Source organism: Rattus norvegicus, chromosome 17 (genome assembly GCF_036323735.1).
Source record: "Rattus norvegicus strain BN/NHsdMcwi chromosome 17, GRCr8, whole genome shotgun sequence".
Classification (NCBI taxonomy): domain Eukaryota; kingdom Metazoa; phylum Chordata; class Mammalia; order Rodentia; family Muridae; genus Rattus; species Rattus norvegicus.
Genome location: NC_086035.1, coordinates 82,472,705 through 82,492,169, shown reverse-complemented (window position 1 = coordinate 82,492,169; position 19,465 = coordinate 82,472,705). Strand labels below are relative to the sequence as shown.

General features: G+C 43.7%; 1 protein-coding gene across 7 annotated transcripts in view; it reads right to left on the bottom strand.

Annotated features, from left to right (window-relative positions):
- The window catches only part of Cacnb2 (calcium voltage-gated channel auxiliary subunit beta 2), a 345,468-nt gene extending 326,395 nt beyond the window's left edge, over positions 1-19,073 (bottom strand). For 3 of the 7 annotated variants that reach the window (XM_039095296.2, XM_039095297.2, XM_039095298.2), the window contains exons 1-2: positions 18,735-19,073; positions 8,894-8,986 (exon numbers count right to left, since the gene is read on the bottom strand). In XM_039095296.2, the coding sequence (XP_038951224.1) occupies positions 8,894-8,986; positions 18,735-18,842 (201 nt within the window). In that variant the 5' untranslated portion in view covers positions 18,843-19,073. Of the gene's footprint in view, positions 1-8,893; positions 8,987-18,355; positions 18,665-18,734 lie in introns of those variants that run through there. The other 4 variants (XM_006254298.5, XM_017600435.3, XM_017600438.3 and 1 more) reach the window with 2 other exon arrangements.
- Between the last annotated feature and the right edge of the window lie 392 nt (positions 19,074-19,465).

Sequence of the window (19,465 nt, the reverse complement as noted above, 5' to 3'; positions counted from 1 at the left end):
TTATATTGACATGCCTCAAAATGATTTCTAAGAAGACACAAAACAGATTCTGCCATTCACAAAATCCAAGCAAATGTCTCGGAAGATCGAGAGACATTTACAGGAAATCAGAGGCGATAAATCTACTGCCTTCTTATTTATAGCTGTGTTTGTGACGAACACAGGATAACAAGCCAACAAGCCAGTATTTAAGGACTGAAAGATTTATCCAACCTTAAACATATCAGTCTCCGCAGGCCTGGAGTCTGTAACCATTATCACAGTTTAATCTGCCTTTGCAAAACAAAACTGAAAAATAGACTGTGTGTCTCTGTGATTAATCATTTATATTTAAAGCCAATCTGAATGAATATAAAAGATCCAGAGAAGCAGAACCAAGAACGCTGGCACTAGGAGGAAATGGAATTTGTTTAGAATACCATGTTCTGAAACTGTCATGCAACCTTCTGTTAAGTATTTGCTTCATTCCACTTTGTCACTCTGATTTGCATTCTGGAAGCCCTTAGAAGCAACAGGGTTACTGAATTACAACCACAACACATGTTGGTAAGCCAGAATCCCAGATGAATGCCTGGGTCCTACCCTGCCAACCACAGTGGACACTGGTCCTCGAAAATACCAGAAAAAAATAATGTGTGGATTCATAAGATTCAACTTCTGACACAATAAATATGAGTCAGCGCAACTCCAGGACATGTAAGAGTTATCTGGACAAACAGTTACTGAGTCTTGGCCACACGTGGCAGGAACCTGTAGCTGGGCTTATGTGGCCGAGGACCCAGATTGAATAGTGGCTTTGGTGTGTGCTGAGCCGAGTCAGATCTAGCAAGTGGTCTCCTGAGCATTCGGTTTGCACCTTCAGAAGACTGCATCAACGCAGGCTTCGAGAACATGCGTCTTCAGAAAGAATGGAGAAAGAGAAGGAAAACAGGAGGAGAACAAGAGAAACAGAGAAAGCAGAGGGAGAGAGAGATAAGAGAAATGATAGAGGGAAGGAGGTGAGAAGGAGGAGGGGATAAGAGAAGGGCAGAGATGGGAAGGATGATGGAGAAGAGGAGGGAGATGGGGTAGAGGAAGGAAGGGAGGGAGGCAGAAACAAAAACAAACTCTGCAAAAAAAAGATTCTCTATTCTACTTCTCACAGCTGGCTTAATTTCAGTGACCACACTTATCTGCAGATGTGCATAGTTCTCCTTAACCAAAGCAATAGAATTCATACAGTTAAGACTTCTTCCACTATCACAGGAAGCGACCAACGCACTCACACAAACATTCCATCCTTCAACGTCAGATAGGCTCAGTCATTATTTCTAGTCTAGCTGGGTTGTTTTTTTTATGCTTTTGGGTTTTTTTTGTTTATTTGTTTTGTTTCTGTTTTCCTTTCAGTAAAGTAATTTACCCCCACTTAGTTTCTGGTGTTAAAAGAAATGTTTTCTTTCTAAACAATAGGCCCCTGGAAGTTTTATCTTCTTTCTCTGGGTTTGTAAGAAAACTTGATTCCCGTAATAAGAACTGATGAGAAATAGAGACCTGCTATCCATGCATGTATCTCAAACCCAGCCAAAAGGCACTCAGCTTGTGTCAGGACAAAGGCAGCCTCGGTACCTGGTACCTACAATTATCTTCCCAGTATAAGAGAACAGCACTTTGTGTATTCAATACCTTTTAGTACGTAAGCAATCTGAACAGTATTCATTGATTTCACGTTCAGTCATGGGTAGCACTTTTTGCCCTTTAATCCATTAGAATTAAAGTATTTGTTTTACTTACAAAGCCAAGGCCCCGGCAGACCATAAACTATTTCTGAAGTAGCCTCGCATAAAACGAGGTGTAATGTTTGCCCAGCCTCACCCAGATTCATGACCTGGATGATTCCTGGGACCACGTCAGCCACAGCCCAGCCCTCCAAACAGACCAGCACAGGCTACAGATGATTCACAGTCAAGTTCGTTTCTGTTTATTTAACACAGGATGGAAGCTTCCAGAATCCTAAAACTCTAAAATTCGTATGTTCCTGCAGATTCTTGGAAAGAAGGGAAGAAGCACTCTTCCAACTCTGTCTGTCCTTCTCATTACCCACAGGAACACTGAAATGTGACACAAACTGAGAGCTCTCCAGCAACTTTTAATGGAGGAAATAAAGGACTGCTGGCATTGAGGAAGTAGTGAAGCCAGGGTGAGGAGATGGCTCAGTGAGAACGAACGTCAGTAGCTTAGGCATGAGGACCATGCACCTTAGGCACTAGCACCTTTATTAATAGCTGGTTGTTGTTACATGTCTGTCTGATAAAGTCAACACTATATGGGGTGGACAGGAGGATTACTGGGGTCTTCTGGCCACAAACCTCAGACCAAGTTCAGTGAGAGACTCAGACTTAGAAGATTAAGGATTCTCAACTTTCATGTACTAGATGTACTAGTACACAAATATGCCCAAGCAACATAGTTGTAAAAAATGTGTGTTCTCTCTCTCTCTCTCTCTCTCTCTCTCTCTCTCTCTCTCTCCCTCTCTCCCTCTCTCCCTCTCTCCCTCTCTCCCTCTCTCCCTCTCTCCCTCTCTCTCTCCCCCCTTCTCTCCCCCTTCCCCCCTCTCTCCCTTTTCCTCTCCCCTCTCCCTCCCCCTCCCTCTCTCTTTCCTCCCTCCCTTCCCCCCTTCCTCTCTCCCTCTCATTAAAATACAGTTATAACCCCCAGTGAAACTTTACAACACCAAGGCTATGTATCCTCTTCTCTAAAGAGGCTTCAGAGTAGATAGTAGTTTAGTGTTTTCAAATTTTGATGTAAAATGTCCCCAGGGATCAAGTGCAGGAAACGCTCTGTTCCTCTGGCTGGGGGGCTGCTTTGGGAGGTTGCACAGCCCATGGGACTGGCAGAGGTGAGTCACTGGGATTGTGCTTGAAGGTGCTATCCCGTTCTGGTCTCAGGCAAAGCCCTCGCTTTTTTATCTTCAAAGACACAAGCAGTCTCTGCCACATTCTCATGCCACCATGATGGATAAGCATCCCCTGAAACTGTGACCCAATCCTTGCCTCCCCCATGTTGCTTCTGTCCAGATTTCTGTTACAACTATGGAGGGAAAGGACCCATACAGTGTGTTCCACACTAATAACAACAGTATTCTTTCCTACATGCTCTCCTTAGCTGTGATACATGCTCACTAGTCTATGTCTTTTTGTTACAAGAGAATACAATGTCATCAATAAAGAAAATAATCTGGAGTCAGCTGCCTCCATTCAAATTCTCAAAATCCAATCCCCCTCCTGACATGACTATGTTACTTTATTGCCATGATTGGGTTTCCTCATCACTAATCTATGTCTTTTTGTTACAAGAGAATACAATGTCATCAATAAAGAAAATAATCTGGAGTCAGCTGCCTCCATTCAAATTCTCAAATCCAATCCCCCTCCTGACATGACTATGTTTCTTTATTGCCATGATTGGGTTTCCTCATCTGTAGGATGAGCCCTAGACACAGGAACGTTTAATAAATAAATATCTGCTTTCAGTACTTCTCCCAAATGCTTTGTTTTTATTAATGTTTCAATAAATGTTCCAAATAAACATTGCGTTTTAAAGTCATAATATTTCCAATTAGCATACAGGTTTTAACTCTTGTAGTGCATACAGATAGGTTTTTTTTGTTTGTTTGGGGTTTTTTTTTTGTTTTTGTTTTTGTTTTTTTAGGTTTGGTTTGGGTTTTTTGTTTTGTTTTGTTGTTTTGTTATTTTGTTTGTTTGTTTGGTTTTGAGGAGGCCCATTTGTAATGTGAAACCAGTGAGATGTCAAAAGGCAGAGTCATTGGGGAATGGCTATGATCTAAATATATTGTATTCATGTATGAAATTAGCAAAGAGTAAACAGGCAAACTAACAAACAAAACTTCAAAGGCCAAAGAGAAATGGCAACATTCAGTCTCAGCAGGGAACTATCTCGTGCTTCTTGGACGAAGTCATTTGGAACATATTTCATAATCTCATAATTCATTTAATAGAAAACCAGGAAAATCATGAGTTCAGGATATTGTGCCCAAAGGGCATGTACAGGTGACATTTTACATACAACATAAGTAAGACAAAGTAAGCACATAGTTAACTTTCTTTCCATGAACACATTACAAAACTGCCGGTCAGGACAGGACCTTTCCTTGAAATGTTTGATGCAGACTATTAGCTGGCCCATCTCATCACAGCAAGCTCATAAAGAAAGAATGGAAAGCCTAGAGTAAGCTTTATCACAACATCCTCTCATGGGAGACCCCAGTGATGTTTGCATTACACAGGCGACAAGCCCGTGGGCAAAGACCCTTTCAAAACACAACACCAGGCCCAGCTCTAGCATGAAACTGATATGCTGGGGAGAGAGAGACTTTTCAACAGGGATGGGCATGCATCATCCTTAGTATCCCTGAGATATCACTGACTTCAAATAGGTTCCCAAGATCAGATAGATGGTCAAGTGGCTGGGAGTTCAGGCCTGGAGCTGAAACTACCGTAACTTCCCTTCAAAGCCTAAAGTGGAAACTTAGCTATAGATGTTCATTTTCTGAAGAGGAAGGATTATGTTTTAAAATTAAGCTTAGTTAGAAACACACACATAATTAACCACAGGGAAATGCAGTGTTCTAATAGACCCTAAAACATTTCACCGTATACCAATAGCTATGATGTAATTGTAATCAAACATAGATTATATGGATCCTCAAGAGAGAAGGTTTAGCAGATTGTATTTGCATATGATATTCCTTGGATGAAATTATATCTTAATTACACGCAAGTCAAAACTAACTCCAGGGTTAGAGAGAGTCAGTGATAGTCTACAATGTAAAATACTGGTATCAAGTGCTGGCTACTCATGAATAAGGAAAATGACAGATGCTACCTGACATACCCTGAGCTAAGGATAGTCACTTTGGAAAACTCTTCTTCACTACTGAATTTATTGAACATAAACATACCATCTGATTGCATACTTCGTCCTAAATTTTTTACATCCAGTATTTCACATTTCATCCAATATTTTATCACTGGTACATATTTCCCAGGTGGCTATGGTACATTCAGGAATTCACACAGCAGCACTGTCTTAATAACCTCAAGGAGAGAAACAAGCCAGTGTCTCTCAAGGGCGAAACATGTAAATTAATTGTGGTTCATGCCATGATCTTCAATGCTGGACAGCAAAGAAAATCAGCGAAGGGCGGTAACGTGCAGAGTGGATGGCCATGACCAATACGAGGCTGTGGTTGGGAATTTAGACACAAAGTAATCTAGTGTACCTAAATTTCCAAAAGGAGGCAAAGTAAATTTTGATCGGGAAGAAAGAACTCAGTTGTCTTCAGTTAGAGAAGTGAGAGCACACACTGAGAGCAGTTAGAAGAGGCATTTGGGGGTTGGAGTGCTGACTTTTGGGGTTTGGTCGTGGTTCTAAGGGTACCTAGTTGACTCTGAGTCCACTGATCTGAGATCCTGAGTTGCACACCACTTGGCAAACGTGGGCAATTATCAGTAAGAGCAAGAAACGAAAGTTAAGAACGGGAAGGCTTCTTTCGTGTCTCGCAGTAGATCTGCCTCTGTTAGCCTGCTGCAGAGCAGACACCAGAGTCCAGTAAGCCACAGAAAATTATTTTCTCACAGTACCAGAGGCTGAGAATGAGGCTTAGGTGCACGACTACTGCCTCGCTGGGCCTTCGTGGTATATACTGTCCCCCTGCTAACTCTTTATCTCTTAAGGCCACGCACGGATACCAAACTAAGACCCCATAATTATTATTTGACCTTTCTGACCCCTAGGAAGACGCTATCTTTGCCTCAGTCACAGCACATGATATTTTAGGAGAAGCCACTAACCTGAAACAAGTTCCCTGCTTTTCTACTAGTTCTCCCCAAATGAGAAAGATCGTAATAGTGTTCTCTATCCTAAATTGTCACAGCTCCAGCTTCTAAAGGATTTAAATATCAGTATTATTACTATCTAAAAGTACCCACGCCCCAGTTTTTAAAGCCTGTGTACCATAAAAATATCCTATCTAAAAGAACCACAATTTTAAGTTTTCCAGCATTACATAAATTATTTGCAAATCAAGGATCATAATGAATCTAATTGCATTATTCTGTTCCGTTACGCCATTACAATCTGCATGCACTAGAACATGTCTGTGATCCTAGATACTTAGGGTGCTGAGGGAGGGGAATGATTTGAGATCATGAGTTCAGTACCAGACTGAGTAATATAGCAAGACTCCATTTTGGAAAAGGAAGAAAAAGAAGGAAATAAATCCTAGTTCTAGTGACCAAACCCTCTTTTAATATGAATTACAAATGCTCCAAGTCACAGACAGGTACATTACCCGGCATCAGCACAAGCCACGGGACTTGTTTAGTAAACACGTTCTAGCAATAAGAAGGACATATTCACGCTATATAATAACCTCGCATGGTTGCACTTCCCATCGGCCATAGTCTCCCCATCCACCTCTATCAGGGACCTAACCGTGTCACAGTAGCTTTTGCTTAATTTCCTATGGCAACAAAATATGAATGTGGTTGCAATGGAGATGAAATTGTCAAAACAAAAACATAATTTCCAGCTACAGCCCCTGCCAAAACCACTAGCCTTTGCTCTGGGATGATGTGAGCGGGTTTCTGACGAGCTGTTTGGATGAGTCCTGCCCCAGCTCTGTGCCACACAGCACACCGCTCTCCACTGAGATTCTAACAGAAGACCTCTACCCACTGACTCTTTTCACTGGAATTCGTTTTGCCTTCTTTCATGCTCACATGTGTTTTGGTCATCTATAGCTGCGTTTAAATGATTGAACAGTTTCCTGAATCGCTCGGAATTGTGTCTCAAGCAAACATACGTCTCCAAGAACCCGATGTCAAAAAAAGACAAATTCTAGTTCATTTACATGCAGCACAGAAATCCCCTCGCTTCCTAGGAATCAAGCTCTGCAGTTTTCATACAAGAGGAACACACGGCAAAAGGGACACCAGTGGAAAAAGGGTTGGCCTTTCAGTAAAGAGCTTACATGAGCGACGATAGATCCGTATTATTAATTCTGATTCATTACAATGTGCTCACTTGAAACACCTCCGTTTCCATTTGCACCCACTTTCCACAAGCGGCATGGCTTCATCTGCGGCCTCCTGGAGGTGCCTGCTTTACCTGAACCAATGTCCGACCTGCTGTGATGATTTCAAAGTTCTAGAGCTGAATTCTCCAGGTTCAGGCCCATTACCCCAAGGGCAAAATAACCCAAGCCCAAGTTGGGGCTTGACACAGAAAAGGCTTTGGGTACCTTCCCTTTAACTGACTCAGCTAAGCTAAATAACTATAGCCCAGCCCCTTTAGGCATCCTGGGAACTCCAATACCAGTTCTGTGTGTGCTACATCAGAGCAGTGTACGTACCATGAGTTTTTAACACTATGCCCAGCTCTCTGATGCCAGCAGAACACTGACCTAGGATGGGCCACACCTGGCTTGATCTGTTTCTTTCAAACACGTTTCCCTCCTTCTTAATCTATTATCTTTCTTTGACATCCTGCAACCAAAACAAATCCCAGCTGGTACAAGTCAGTTTTCTTCACTTGCCTAAGAGTTTCTTGAACATGCATTTGGCACAGTTAAACAGTATAAGAGGGGACTGATGGCCAACCAGGGATCACCTTTGCCTATATAAGGAAAGCACATGGAGTCAGTACCTATAGGCATAGCAGGCAAGCAAGTATAAGGCCTACAGTGGCCTACTGCAACAAATGAACCTGAATGAAACTCTAGGGAGCAATGTCACAGAGAGTCATCAGACCTAACTGGGATGGAGAGGGGTCAAGATTTATGATCTCCAACAAAACCAAAAATAAAACACAAAAGATCAAACCAGGATCCATAGAAGACTCTCTTGCCAAACACACTTGGGGCAAGAGCTTAGTCTGGGCTTGTGATAAAAGACCCAAGAGGTAATAAAAACTGGTGACATCCAAAGAAGCCAGTCAGTGTTTCCAATAGAATCATTGATCTTGGCAGTGAACGGCACCCACAGGGAATTATACACAGTCACTGGCCAGAAACTGACCACCAATCAGCTATGCTCTCTCTAATACTCTTCTCCCATCTCCAAGGTCGCCGCAAAGCACTAGGTGAAGTCACATGATCACCCACACACCGCATGAGGGTTTAATGTGCGCACCTCTCCCTCATGAGGTGCTAATCCTGACTCCTAACCATGTCTTCCAGAAGGCTGACTACTGTGTGCCTTCTCCGGGACTTGAAGTACTTCCTGTTGCAACACGTCGGTGTTTGTGTTAGGCAGCTTGATGCTTTCTGCCAGTCAGGATCTTATCCCAGCTTACCACCATGAAAACCGCTTCAGTGTCCACAAACAGCTAAGTTACATCCTGATGACATCACACAGTCTACTTAACCTTAGACATGGGGACCATTTAGACCAAAGGCAGCTTTCCTTTCACAATCCAAAGCCAAAGGAAGAAAAGGAACAAGAAAAATAAAAACGTCAGCTAAAGAAATCCCCCTGCTGCCATGGCACATGGGGGGCATGGCTGCCCTCCTCCTGATGACCACCAAACCCCAAAACCCATTCGTCTTGCAGCACGTCTGTCTTTCAGTGAGAAGAACCACTCCATAATGAACTCTGCAGCTGACACTCCCCAACCCACTAGGCAAGAATGCAATTATTATTCAGAGTCGCACTTGAAGCATAAATATTTTCATTAGGACATTAAACTGCATGTGTTTCACTTCAATTTCAAGTGAAAATACTGCATAAATCTTCAGCGAGCGAATTTAAAACCACTTAAAGACCAAAAAAAAAAAAAAAAAAGGATTTCATTTTAAATATACTTCTCACCATCATGGACTGGAATCCTCGCTTACCTGCCGGACAAAGCTGTTGGAGGTAGTGTCTGAGGACGTGCTGCCATCCGAGCCTTTAAATCTGTTTTTCCTCCTGGCTCCTTTTCCATATGACTACACAAACGAGACAGAGGGAAGAGGCAGAAATGAGACGATTTAAATCTTCCACAGGAATCTAGACATATTCAAGAAAATCTCAGCCCAAAACGGTAATAAATTTGTTATTGTGTGGGCATCATTGGAAAATTAATGTTGGGGAACCATTAAAACTTCTTTCAGATTCCTAAGTACTTGGTTGGGGGTGAGGTCTTGACAAAGTGCTTAGCAACGGGTAGTTACTTAGTAACTGAGGCAATGTATCTTCTTCAGGATACGTTAGGAGCCAGAGGAAAACCACTAAAGATACAAGACTTTTTAAAAGGCATTCACAAACAAGAAATTAAAGGTAAGAAGAGAAAAATCAAACAGGGCTTCTCTCAGTAACAGAACTGAATTGAACACAAACATTTTACCAACACGCTTGCTTTTTCTATTCTATTTCTGTGCTATAGTTCATATTCAGAGCTCTGGCAATAAACCATGCATGATTTGATATGAATTCTAAGGATATAGAGAAAGTCACTGCAAGTACTAGACATGAAAATGTCTACATTTCTACATTCCTACAGCTTTGAGGAAAATAAAATTTATTCTTCCATCCAATGTGTATGAATGAAAACAGTTCAGCATTTGAATATATATATCACTTTAATACACACATATATGTACATATATGCCTATAGCATATATGTTGATCAAATTCTTTAAGTTTCAAGCATCACTGTTATCCTCAGATGTGATTATAATAAAAGAGTTTTTCACAGGTTTGTTTTTAAGTATTAAATGAAATGAAGATCTCTAAGTGTAATTCAGTGGTAGAATGCTCACTGAGCATGTGTGAGGGACACACACACACACACACACACACACATACACGCATGCACTCACACACAGAGAGACAGAGACAGAGAGACAGAGAGAGACAAAGAGTTATTTATAGAATTTAGGGTAAGATCTAGCTCATGGTAAGTGTCCAAATATTATCCAAAAAGGGAAAGCCACAGAAGGGCTAGAAAATGGAAGGCAACAGGCTAGGCTGAAAGACACAATATCAGTTATTGTTAGGTTTATAGAGAATTCACCACATGATCAATAGTTATAAAAACTGCCTTTTTAAAATCATCATATTCAGGTTCTGAAAGTGCACCCGATTATGTTTTATTATTTATAAGTTTTTATAAAACCAAAACACCTTATAAAGCATAACGCATGCAGTCCTTCTGCAGGCTGAAATCTATTGTGAGCATTTGTGACCTGAGTCATTGAAATGGATTTGCCATCAGTGCAAGTGTGGTGCAATATTAAAGAAAAAAAAATTCTTAAATATGTTTGCTCTGTTCCAGGCATCTAAGGGCTTTATGTAATACAGGCGTGTTTCCATGGCGTCTGATTAATTCTCAACTTGGTAAAAGGAGAGGGGAGCTGGGCTGGGCTTCTGTGTGACACATGAAGCTCCGCTCACTTCTCAGCTTATTCTTCTTACTTATATAAACATTGTCTGGTAAACTGTTGAAAAATAACATTCTTTTAACAACGCTCTTCCTTTTCCAATTATTATCTAAGGGTTTGGACAAAGCCATCTTACCATGCCAAAGAAGGCTACAATGAGGTATGAAATTCCCCTGAAATTTTTAAAGTTGCATTATTCCATATGGAAAACTACTTACTATTTTAAAAGAATTTCATAAGGCCTGACATGTTTCTTTAGGATGCTTGGAAGCAGTCTATCTAAAGCACATTATTTAGCCTCATGATGAATACGTTATCTTTGAGAACAAAGGCAAAGTCTAATCTTATTGTTCCTTTCTTGTCTCTTTTGGTACCCATTTGGAATACCTAGAAAATAGAGATTCTATTCTTGTTTATCTTTTTAAATGTGCTTGCTCTCCTCACTTGCTTGGGTGTCTTAATGTTTCCTGGCTGTTCACAATTGCACAGTCTGCCCTGTGAGAATAGAGGATGAAAGGTACAGATGCTTGGTCACAGGGAAGGCTGCTGTTCTGAGAGGGAGGGAGGGGGTAAGGGAGGGAGGAGGTAGGGGGACAGGGAGGACAGGAACAGGGACGACAGGGACATGGAGAGGGAGAGGAAGAAGGAGAAGGACAAGGAGAGGGGAAGGAACAGGGAGAGAGACAGGGACAGGGAAATGGAGATAGAGAGGGACAGGGAGAGGGACAGGGAAATGGATAGGGAGAGGGAGAGGGACGGGGCAGGGAGAGGGACAGGGAGATGGAGAGGGAGAGGGACAGGGGCAGGTAGAGGGACAGGAAAAGGGAGAGGGACAGGGAGAGAGACAGAGAAAGGAAGGAGGGAAGGATGAATGAACTAAAGAATGAAGGAAAAGACAGACACATTCAAAACTTGACATTAATTTTTCAATCTATTGACAATATCATTCACAAACATTATCTTAGATATACTTAGCTTTCAACAGAATCTATTTGCTATAAAAAATGTCAGGTCTCAACTGTTTTATACATAGTTTATATGCTAAAAATTTAGCATACTAAATTATATACACACTGTTACTTTTTAAATCGTTATGCATGACTAATGTGTGTGTATGGTGTGTGTGTGTGTGTGTGTGTGTGTGTGTGTGTGTGTGCATGTGTGTGTAGGTTTGGGTCCATACGTGTTGGGTTAGATGATGGCCTCCTCGGGTATCATCAGTTCTTACCTTCTGTGTTCTTTGAAACAGTGTCTCGTGGTATGCAGCATTGGACACCAGGCTAGTTGGCCCATAGCTTCTGTGGATTCTCCTGTCCCCTCCTCCCTTCTCAGGGCAAGAGTGCCAGGATAACAGCTATGTGCCACTGGGTCCTGTTTTACATGAGTTCTGAGGATTCAAACTCAGAACTAATGCTGTAATGGCGAGTGCTTTCCCCGGTGAGCCATCTCCCTAGACTGCCCTAGGAGGCACACATATCCTTACGGAGTGACTAAGAGCATAAATATTTTAAATGCCATCCTGTTATAGATGGTTGCTATTCAGTACATGTCATATTTATTGGAGCCAAAATAAACACAATATGCTCATTTATACCTCAATCCTGCTATTTTATTCATCTCAGCCTAACTATTTTTTTCTACTGTCTAAGGGCCCACTCCACAGAAATTATACTATAAATCTCTCCTGGAACCGATGTCTGGAGAGCTCATAGGCCCTAGAGGAGAGCCCACTATTATTGTTTAGCTAAATAGAGAGTGTTCAGCCTTAAGAGGGAAATCTCCATCACCTTCCACCACCTAGACCAAAAAACATCCCAGAATTAGGAATAGAAAGAATGTAAGAGATAGGGGTTCAGGAGGAGTGCTACCAAAAAAAAAATGTCTTCAGGACATGACCTTGTGAGGCATTCAGGAACTCACTTCAGCTTTGATTACCTGCACAAAACCTGCACAAGACTGGACTCACCAACATGTTGTCATATAACAGCAAGGGCTCTCAATACCCCATCCCTCCCCAAGGGATTATAAATACCTAATGATGTGTGAGGAAGGGTGTCACTTCTTCAGGAGTGTAGACTCTGGTAAATCACTTATGCTCACAAAATCAATCCTAACTAAACTCAGGGAGGCACATGCACATGGCAGGAATGTGGGAGGAGGATGTCTAGGGAAGGAGAAATGAAAAGGAGACAGAGTAATAGGGGCGAAAACACTAAAGCCCACTGTTATGCATGTACTGATCGGTGCAAAAGTAAAAACGGTTTCCTTTAATCCAATACTTATTTCAAATTAAGCCCATTTTGCCTGAAATGGTTTGCCTTTTAAAATTCTGTTATATCCTGGAAAATAAGGGCTAACATAAAGAAAGTATAAAGATGGTGGGGCCTTCTCCCCAACTGAAGGGCTAGGAAAAACTAACTAGCAATTGGTTGACTGTACTTGGAAAGAAACAGCATTTTCTTGAGTTTTTACTTTAGGCCTTGGTATCTGCATACACAATGGTCTCTCAATGCTAACTGGCAGCTCTCTGACAACCGAAGACTTCAGACAGTAAAGAGTGAGAGCAGCCCATGTTAAAGGGAGGAAGAGGGAGAAAGGAAGCGGGATTGGCTACTGTCCAAAGGCTACAGTCCTTCCTGGACCGCCCAGAACAGTCACTCATCTCTACTCTGAAAGTGTTGACAAGCAGCTACATAAAACTAAATTGTGTTGTCTTAGTAAAGGAGAGGTACATAATTAAATTGTCTAAACACACTAACGATTTCAGAAATTAGGATAAAACTAAGACATTTACACAAACATATTTTAAAAGATACTCAAAGCACATCATGTTCTAAATACCAGCTTCATGTGGGTAAATCTGCAACACTGGAGGATAAATGCTCGTGTTTGCAGAGGTAGTTAAAGTGCCACTTTTGACTGAGTGAAGGAGACAGTAGTAGTTAATTGTGGAGATTTCTGAAGGGCAAACAAAGTTGTCATGGCAGCCCCTGCACAGCGTTAAGAAAGATGTGTGTGCTTGACGGTCTTACATGACAAATTGCTCTCATGGGGGAAAATGCTGATGCGTAAAGTTAGTTTTCTTCCCCTGAGTTAGTAGTTGCTGATATTCCTCCCTTTGAGTTTCAGAAATTCATCATCTTTGGGACAATAACAATGAGATGACCAGAATTTTCTAAGAGGGATCCACTAAGGCCCCCCTGTTTACAGATACTTGACTGTGAACCAAGTCCTTGGGTCCTTTACTAGGTGAGAAGTAGCCGAGAAGCCCCCTTAGGAAAAGGGGAACACAGTTGGTTTTTACACTGGCCAGCTTACACAAAGGGAGAAAGGATCAGGAGGTAACACCAAGACAACTCTTTGGCATAAAGTCTGGCAGGTAGAGCAGTGAAGAAGAGTTTGTACTGGGCAAATCCAGTGGGTTTAACCCAGTGAGGGCTGGACCAGGAAAGGAAGATGGGGAAAGGCCAGGGGCAGGGTGTGTCCTTTTTTCATAATATCAGGTTTGGAAAGGTTTCTGAGAATTGCTTTAAGCAGGATCATAAATAATTGTAACTCTCCATAGTTGTAAAAATAATATTCAGTGCTTGCCATCTGTGGTTAATAAAATATAAACACGTCTGAGGGTCACACAAATAAAGAGGGCTTCCACCTTGCTTGCTCATGGGGTTAACACATTTGGCTAAATGTTGCTAGGAAATGTCAAGATGGCATACTGTGTGTTTCAATAGAGTCAAAGGCATCAACAGGTAAATTATACATCAGGAAGGTAGACTGAGAATGTAGATCTATCACAGAGTGCTTTCCTAGAATGTACACAGCTCTAGAGTCCACCCACAGCTCCACAAATTAGAGATGGGGTGTCGGGGTGCTGGGAGCAGGGAGGGAAGAACAGTGCACGGAAGGGCTCACACTAATAGAATAACTAAAATTTGTCTCAGTCAGATTATTACTTTGGAATTCTGAAAACACATTCTGAATTTCTGATTGACATGTTTTTTCAATTTCTCCAAATAAAACCCTGACGCTAATACCTACAGCACGGGAAACCAGCCACTACGTTTGGAGACTAAACAAGGCTTAAGCACACAGGATAAGGACCTAAGTGTGTTTCTGGGAACTTGTTTCAAAGGCACTGGAAGGCAGGCTGCCATTCTTTTTTGATAAAGCCCCTTGCTCTAACAGCTCAGGATGGTGCTGTGACCAGACTGTTTCTATGGTGTGCTGAAAGGCAGCTGGGGAACTGGCTGGGGCGGAACCAGCTGGGATCTGTTGCTAGGAGCAAAACAAACAGGCCCCTTGCTTACTGTCCTTCATTGTCAGGTGTGACTGGAGATGCTGGCTGCTGGCTCGGCTCTTTGAGGCCTAATTTGCAGAGCGCCTGTCTGTTCTGTTTCTAGCCCATTTCCTCTTCTGTCACCATCCAATTTCCAGTCCTTCTCACCAGCTCCCCAGCCACCCAGCCCACCAGGAACATTCCTATTCCCTAGAGAAGGACCAGCTACCATGTTTAGATTTATGCTGTCCAACAAGAAAGTGTGCTGCCTACATAATACTTATTCTCTAGTAGCCACAGGAACAGGGGAAATTAATTATAACAATGTATTCATTGTATTCAACTCAACAAACCAAAAGGTACATCCTTTCAATATGTATTTAGTTTAGGAATTATTTTTGGAGATGTGTCTTGTCTATTATTTTCCCAGTGAGTTTTTGAAATATAGTATGTGTTTCACAAGGACAGCACATCTCAGATTGGGCTAGCCACCTATCAAGTGACCAGAGACCAGAGGGAGGGAGCTAGCACTTAATACAGTCAACCATCCTTTTTGGAACTTGGAGAGCCCAAGGAAAACCTCGACTTTCTGGCTCTAGTTATCCTCTTATATTATCCAACTGTTATCTAAAAACCAGTCTGCTGAAATCAGAACTTTTAAGATTTGTGCTGGCATGACCTTGTACCTCTCACATAACAAATATACCACTTTGTTCCTGATGGCGAACTTGGACGCAGAGCTCAGATGGATAAAGGTATTCTATCTCCTTAGGCAAAACATGATAAAGGGCTGAGAAGTGTTTGTGAATCTGTATCTTCCCCTTTATTCATAAGACTGGAATCCTGATTATTAAAAGTAAAAGAAGCAACATGAAGCCAGTGATAGCTGAGATGTTGATTTGTGAATAGAGGTTCTCCTTGTATATTTCTGGGGAGAATTTCTTTTATTTAGTACCTTCAAGAAAAAGTACAAGACCCACCCCATCCCCAGAAAAATGGAAAAGAAAAGGAAGTTGAAATAGGAAAAGGTGAGGGCAAGATACTCCCAGGGCAGTCTTCTTTCTCAGGTAGAATTTACAGGCAATGTTTTCTGCTCAAAGACTGAGTGGCTTGCCAAGTTTCAAAGGAGTCCTAAGATGGCAGGATTTAACAGTGTAACTCTGCCTTCACATAATGCTTGTAAGATAAACACAGTTGAAACAAACTTTCTTTCAATTTTAGGAGCCCTCAAAAGCAGATGATGAACATTGAAGCCTCACTTGGCATATGCTTATTTACAAAATCCATTCCCCATTTCCTCTCTATCCAATATCAGTAGAGCCATGTGCTAATTTGTCTGTCTTGGTCTTTGAAATGTCTGGGGAATAGGCCTAATGTAGCCATGGCCTTTTGTCTCTTTTGAGTTTAGATATTATTAGCCCTTGCCCAAACTGTTGTATACCTCCTCTTCTTGCCACTCTGCCTCTGTTCCCCCAAGCTATCCTAGAGAACATTCTCTGAGGATATACCCAGTGATCTGTCACATGGCTCCTTCTCTGAACCCTTTTCCCAGATCTCTGTAATTCAAAGGCTCCAAGATATGGCTTCAAATTGCCCTGTCAGCCTGATGCCTGGCATTACCAAGTTAATCCCTTCCTGCTCTCTGCGAGCTCTGGAGATTACAGATGCCTCCAGTAGAGAAGACGGCTAACTCCTATGATGGAATGTGGCTCCCATGATGTCTTCCAAAGTTTCTGTTGAAATTTAGCTCATGCTCCAAGTGTCTTTTCAAATGTCAGCTCCTCTGTCAAGTATTGCTAATAAGTCAAGACTCGTGACCTTTACTCTTTTTAACTCCTGGGATTCTTGGGTAGAACCACCCACACAAATGTCCCGTTTGTCACTTACGCAACTACAGGAATATAAATTCTTTGAAGGGAGAAAATTGTACCTGTTCACATTAGATTAATTTCCAATTGCAGTCATACACTGGGTATTTGTTGTCTTGTATTTAATTAGAAATAATTAGGTAAAATTACTTCTCTTATCTGAATACAGTCCTTTTTTTATCCTTTCGATTTATCAGCACTGACTTCAATTGTCAAGATTTCAAAAAATATGTTTTTAGCACAAAAATGAAAACTTTACCAAAAAAAAAAAAAAGGAAAGAAACTGAAGAAACTTCCAAGAGAGACCTCTATTTCCGTCTCCTCTCAGTACTCAAGGCCTTCATCTCTGCACAGCTGAGGCCTCTGGGTACATCTTTTACCCTCGTCTCAGCTGGCAAGCAAGTATCAAGATAAAATCAGGAGCCTAAACCAAACGTGAGCCCCGTGGTTCAAATTCAGATCCTCTGGCAGAACCCGGCTGAGAGTGCTCTGGTTAATTACAGGTCTCCGTTAGGCCCGTGAGCCAAACCCAGGCCCCGACTGAAGCCTACCTGTTTTACCACCAGGAAAACAATGGATTTCTGATTTGTAAGCTCAAGTTGACCACACTTCTCCCCTATTGCTAATGTAAACTGTGCATTCTAAGGTAGAACTTGCAGTTTCCAATAGTTAAAGAAAGTTTAAAAAAAAAAAAAGTCGGCAAAATGGCTCAGCAGGTAACATCACTAGTCAGAAAGCCTGAAGATCCGAATTCAATTCCTGAGATCCACATATCTGAAGAAGAGAGCCCCTTGGCCTTCTGTAACTTAACCTCTGACCTGGCACACGCAACCTTTCAGCTTGTACACACATGAACACACGTAAATCAGTAGCAGCATGCATATACACACACACACACACACACACACACACACACACACACACACACACACACACGATAGGGGCTCAGCAGAGTTGGAATTATACTACATGGAGTTACCACTGGCACAGTACAGAAATACTGCCAGAGTGGCGGCAACATATTTGTGACCTTTCTCAGAACGCCCCACTCCCACCCCTCTGCTGCACAGTAAGCACTCGTCCCGGTGTATTTTATGTTATGTATTATTTATGTACACAGACATCACAATTTACTACCTTGCAAATGTGGGCTTGAAATCAGCAAGACAAAGCCCTTAAGCAGAGGAGAAACATTCTCTCCAACTCACCCTAACCTCTTCCCAGCACTCTCCAACTAGCCCAAGTGTAAGGTTTGAAGGGTTTTGAAGGATTAAAGTTGAGGGACTCCTTTCTGCTCTTTTCTGCCCAGATCTGGGGGTGTCTGGAATCCCAACTGTACCTGCCAAGGCTTTCCGTAAAAGTCACCTTATCACACACGCCTACAACCAACATCTCCTATTTCACAATGAACAGCGGAACAGAATTTTTCCAGAAACCGCTAATGCTCATCAGAGAAAGGGACCCAGGAGCAGCTAGAATGGCTTGCCATTTCGGGGTAAACAGAAACAAAAACTTTCTCATCCCGAACACTCTGCTCTCTTCTTAGAGCTAAGGTACAAGGGTCCGGGCAAACCCTGGCAAAGGGACAGTTGAACTGTCTGGGTGGCACAGCCCCCTAGGTGCCGAGGGGGTTGGGGCTGCGCTCGGGAGACAAGGCAGAAGGTTCCACGCCCACCTTGACCCCCGCATAGTACCCCACCTCCCCGCCTAGCTTCCAAAGGAGACCACCAGAGGCAGCCGCGGAAAGAGCGATGCAGGATACAGATCCCTTTCCCGCCCGCCCGAACTCACGATCTTGAGCCGGTCCAGTCCACTCGCCTGGTCCATGGCTCTCCATGTGCTTCTCCCGGGCAGGGGCGCGGACGGCCGAGCGGCGCGGCCCGGGAAAAGCCGGGGCGGAGCGGCAGGTCGTCCTTGCCCCTTACCACTGGCTTTTCAGAAAGCAGAGGGGGAAAAAAATGGAAGCCGGAGCAGAGCCGGGGAAAGGCGCGCAGGGGCAGGGTCCCCAGCAGCCCCGAGATGGGCGGGAGGAGGTGGCGAGGAGACCAACGCAGGAGGGGGAGGCGCGGTCGGCGATCAGGGAGAGGAGGCTGCGGGGGGGATGGGGTGGGGACGGAGGTCGGGGCTCTGAGGCTCACAAAGCCAGCAGAAGGCGCGGCGCTGTGGCTACCTGTGCTCCGAGCGCCCCCGCGGGAGCCGCGCTTTCCAGCAGCTCCATCTGGCTCTCCTGCGCCACCGCCGCTATGGGAGGCGACTTGGACGTGTCGCTTTGGACCATCGGCGAAAAGTCGACTCCAAGGTTGCGGGTCCCTCCTCCACGCCCCAGGTCCCCTGCTCCTCTTCGCCCCACGATCGGAGGTTCTCAGTGCGCGGGACGACGCTAGAGCATGTTGCAAAGCCTAGAGGCGGCGGCGCGGGCACGCGGCTGGGTGGCCCGGGCGAGGGGCACCCGCTCTTTGGAGCTTCTGGGCCGGCGAGCGGCCGAGACTGGGACTGCGGGGCGGGCGGGCTCCAGGGAAGTTCCCCGCCAGGAGGAGGGAGCTCCGGGAGCACGAGCCAGGGGGGAGGCGCGTCGGAAAGCGAGAGTGACAAGCCACCGCCACTCCGAAAAGTTCTTTGCGGGAGGCGCGGACCGCGTGGGCTCCGACTCAGCTGCCGCCCGTCGCCGTGGCACGGGCGCTGGAAAGTTTTCGAAGCCACGAGAGCCAGCCAGCCGGGGCTCCCTAGGGAGGTAACTGGCCGTGCAGCTCAGCTCACCTCCTGGTCCCGGGGTCCACAGGAGGGAAAAGAGCCACACGGTTGGTTCCTAAATTGAAAGTCTCAATGATCCAGAAAAGGCTGCAGACAGACCCCGAACCTTTTCAAGAACGTGAGTGGAGAGTCAGAAAGCAAGTGCCATTG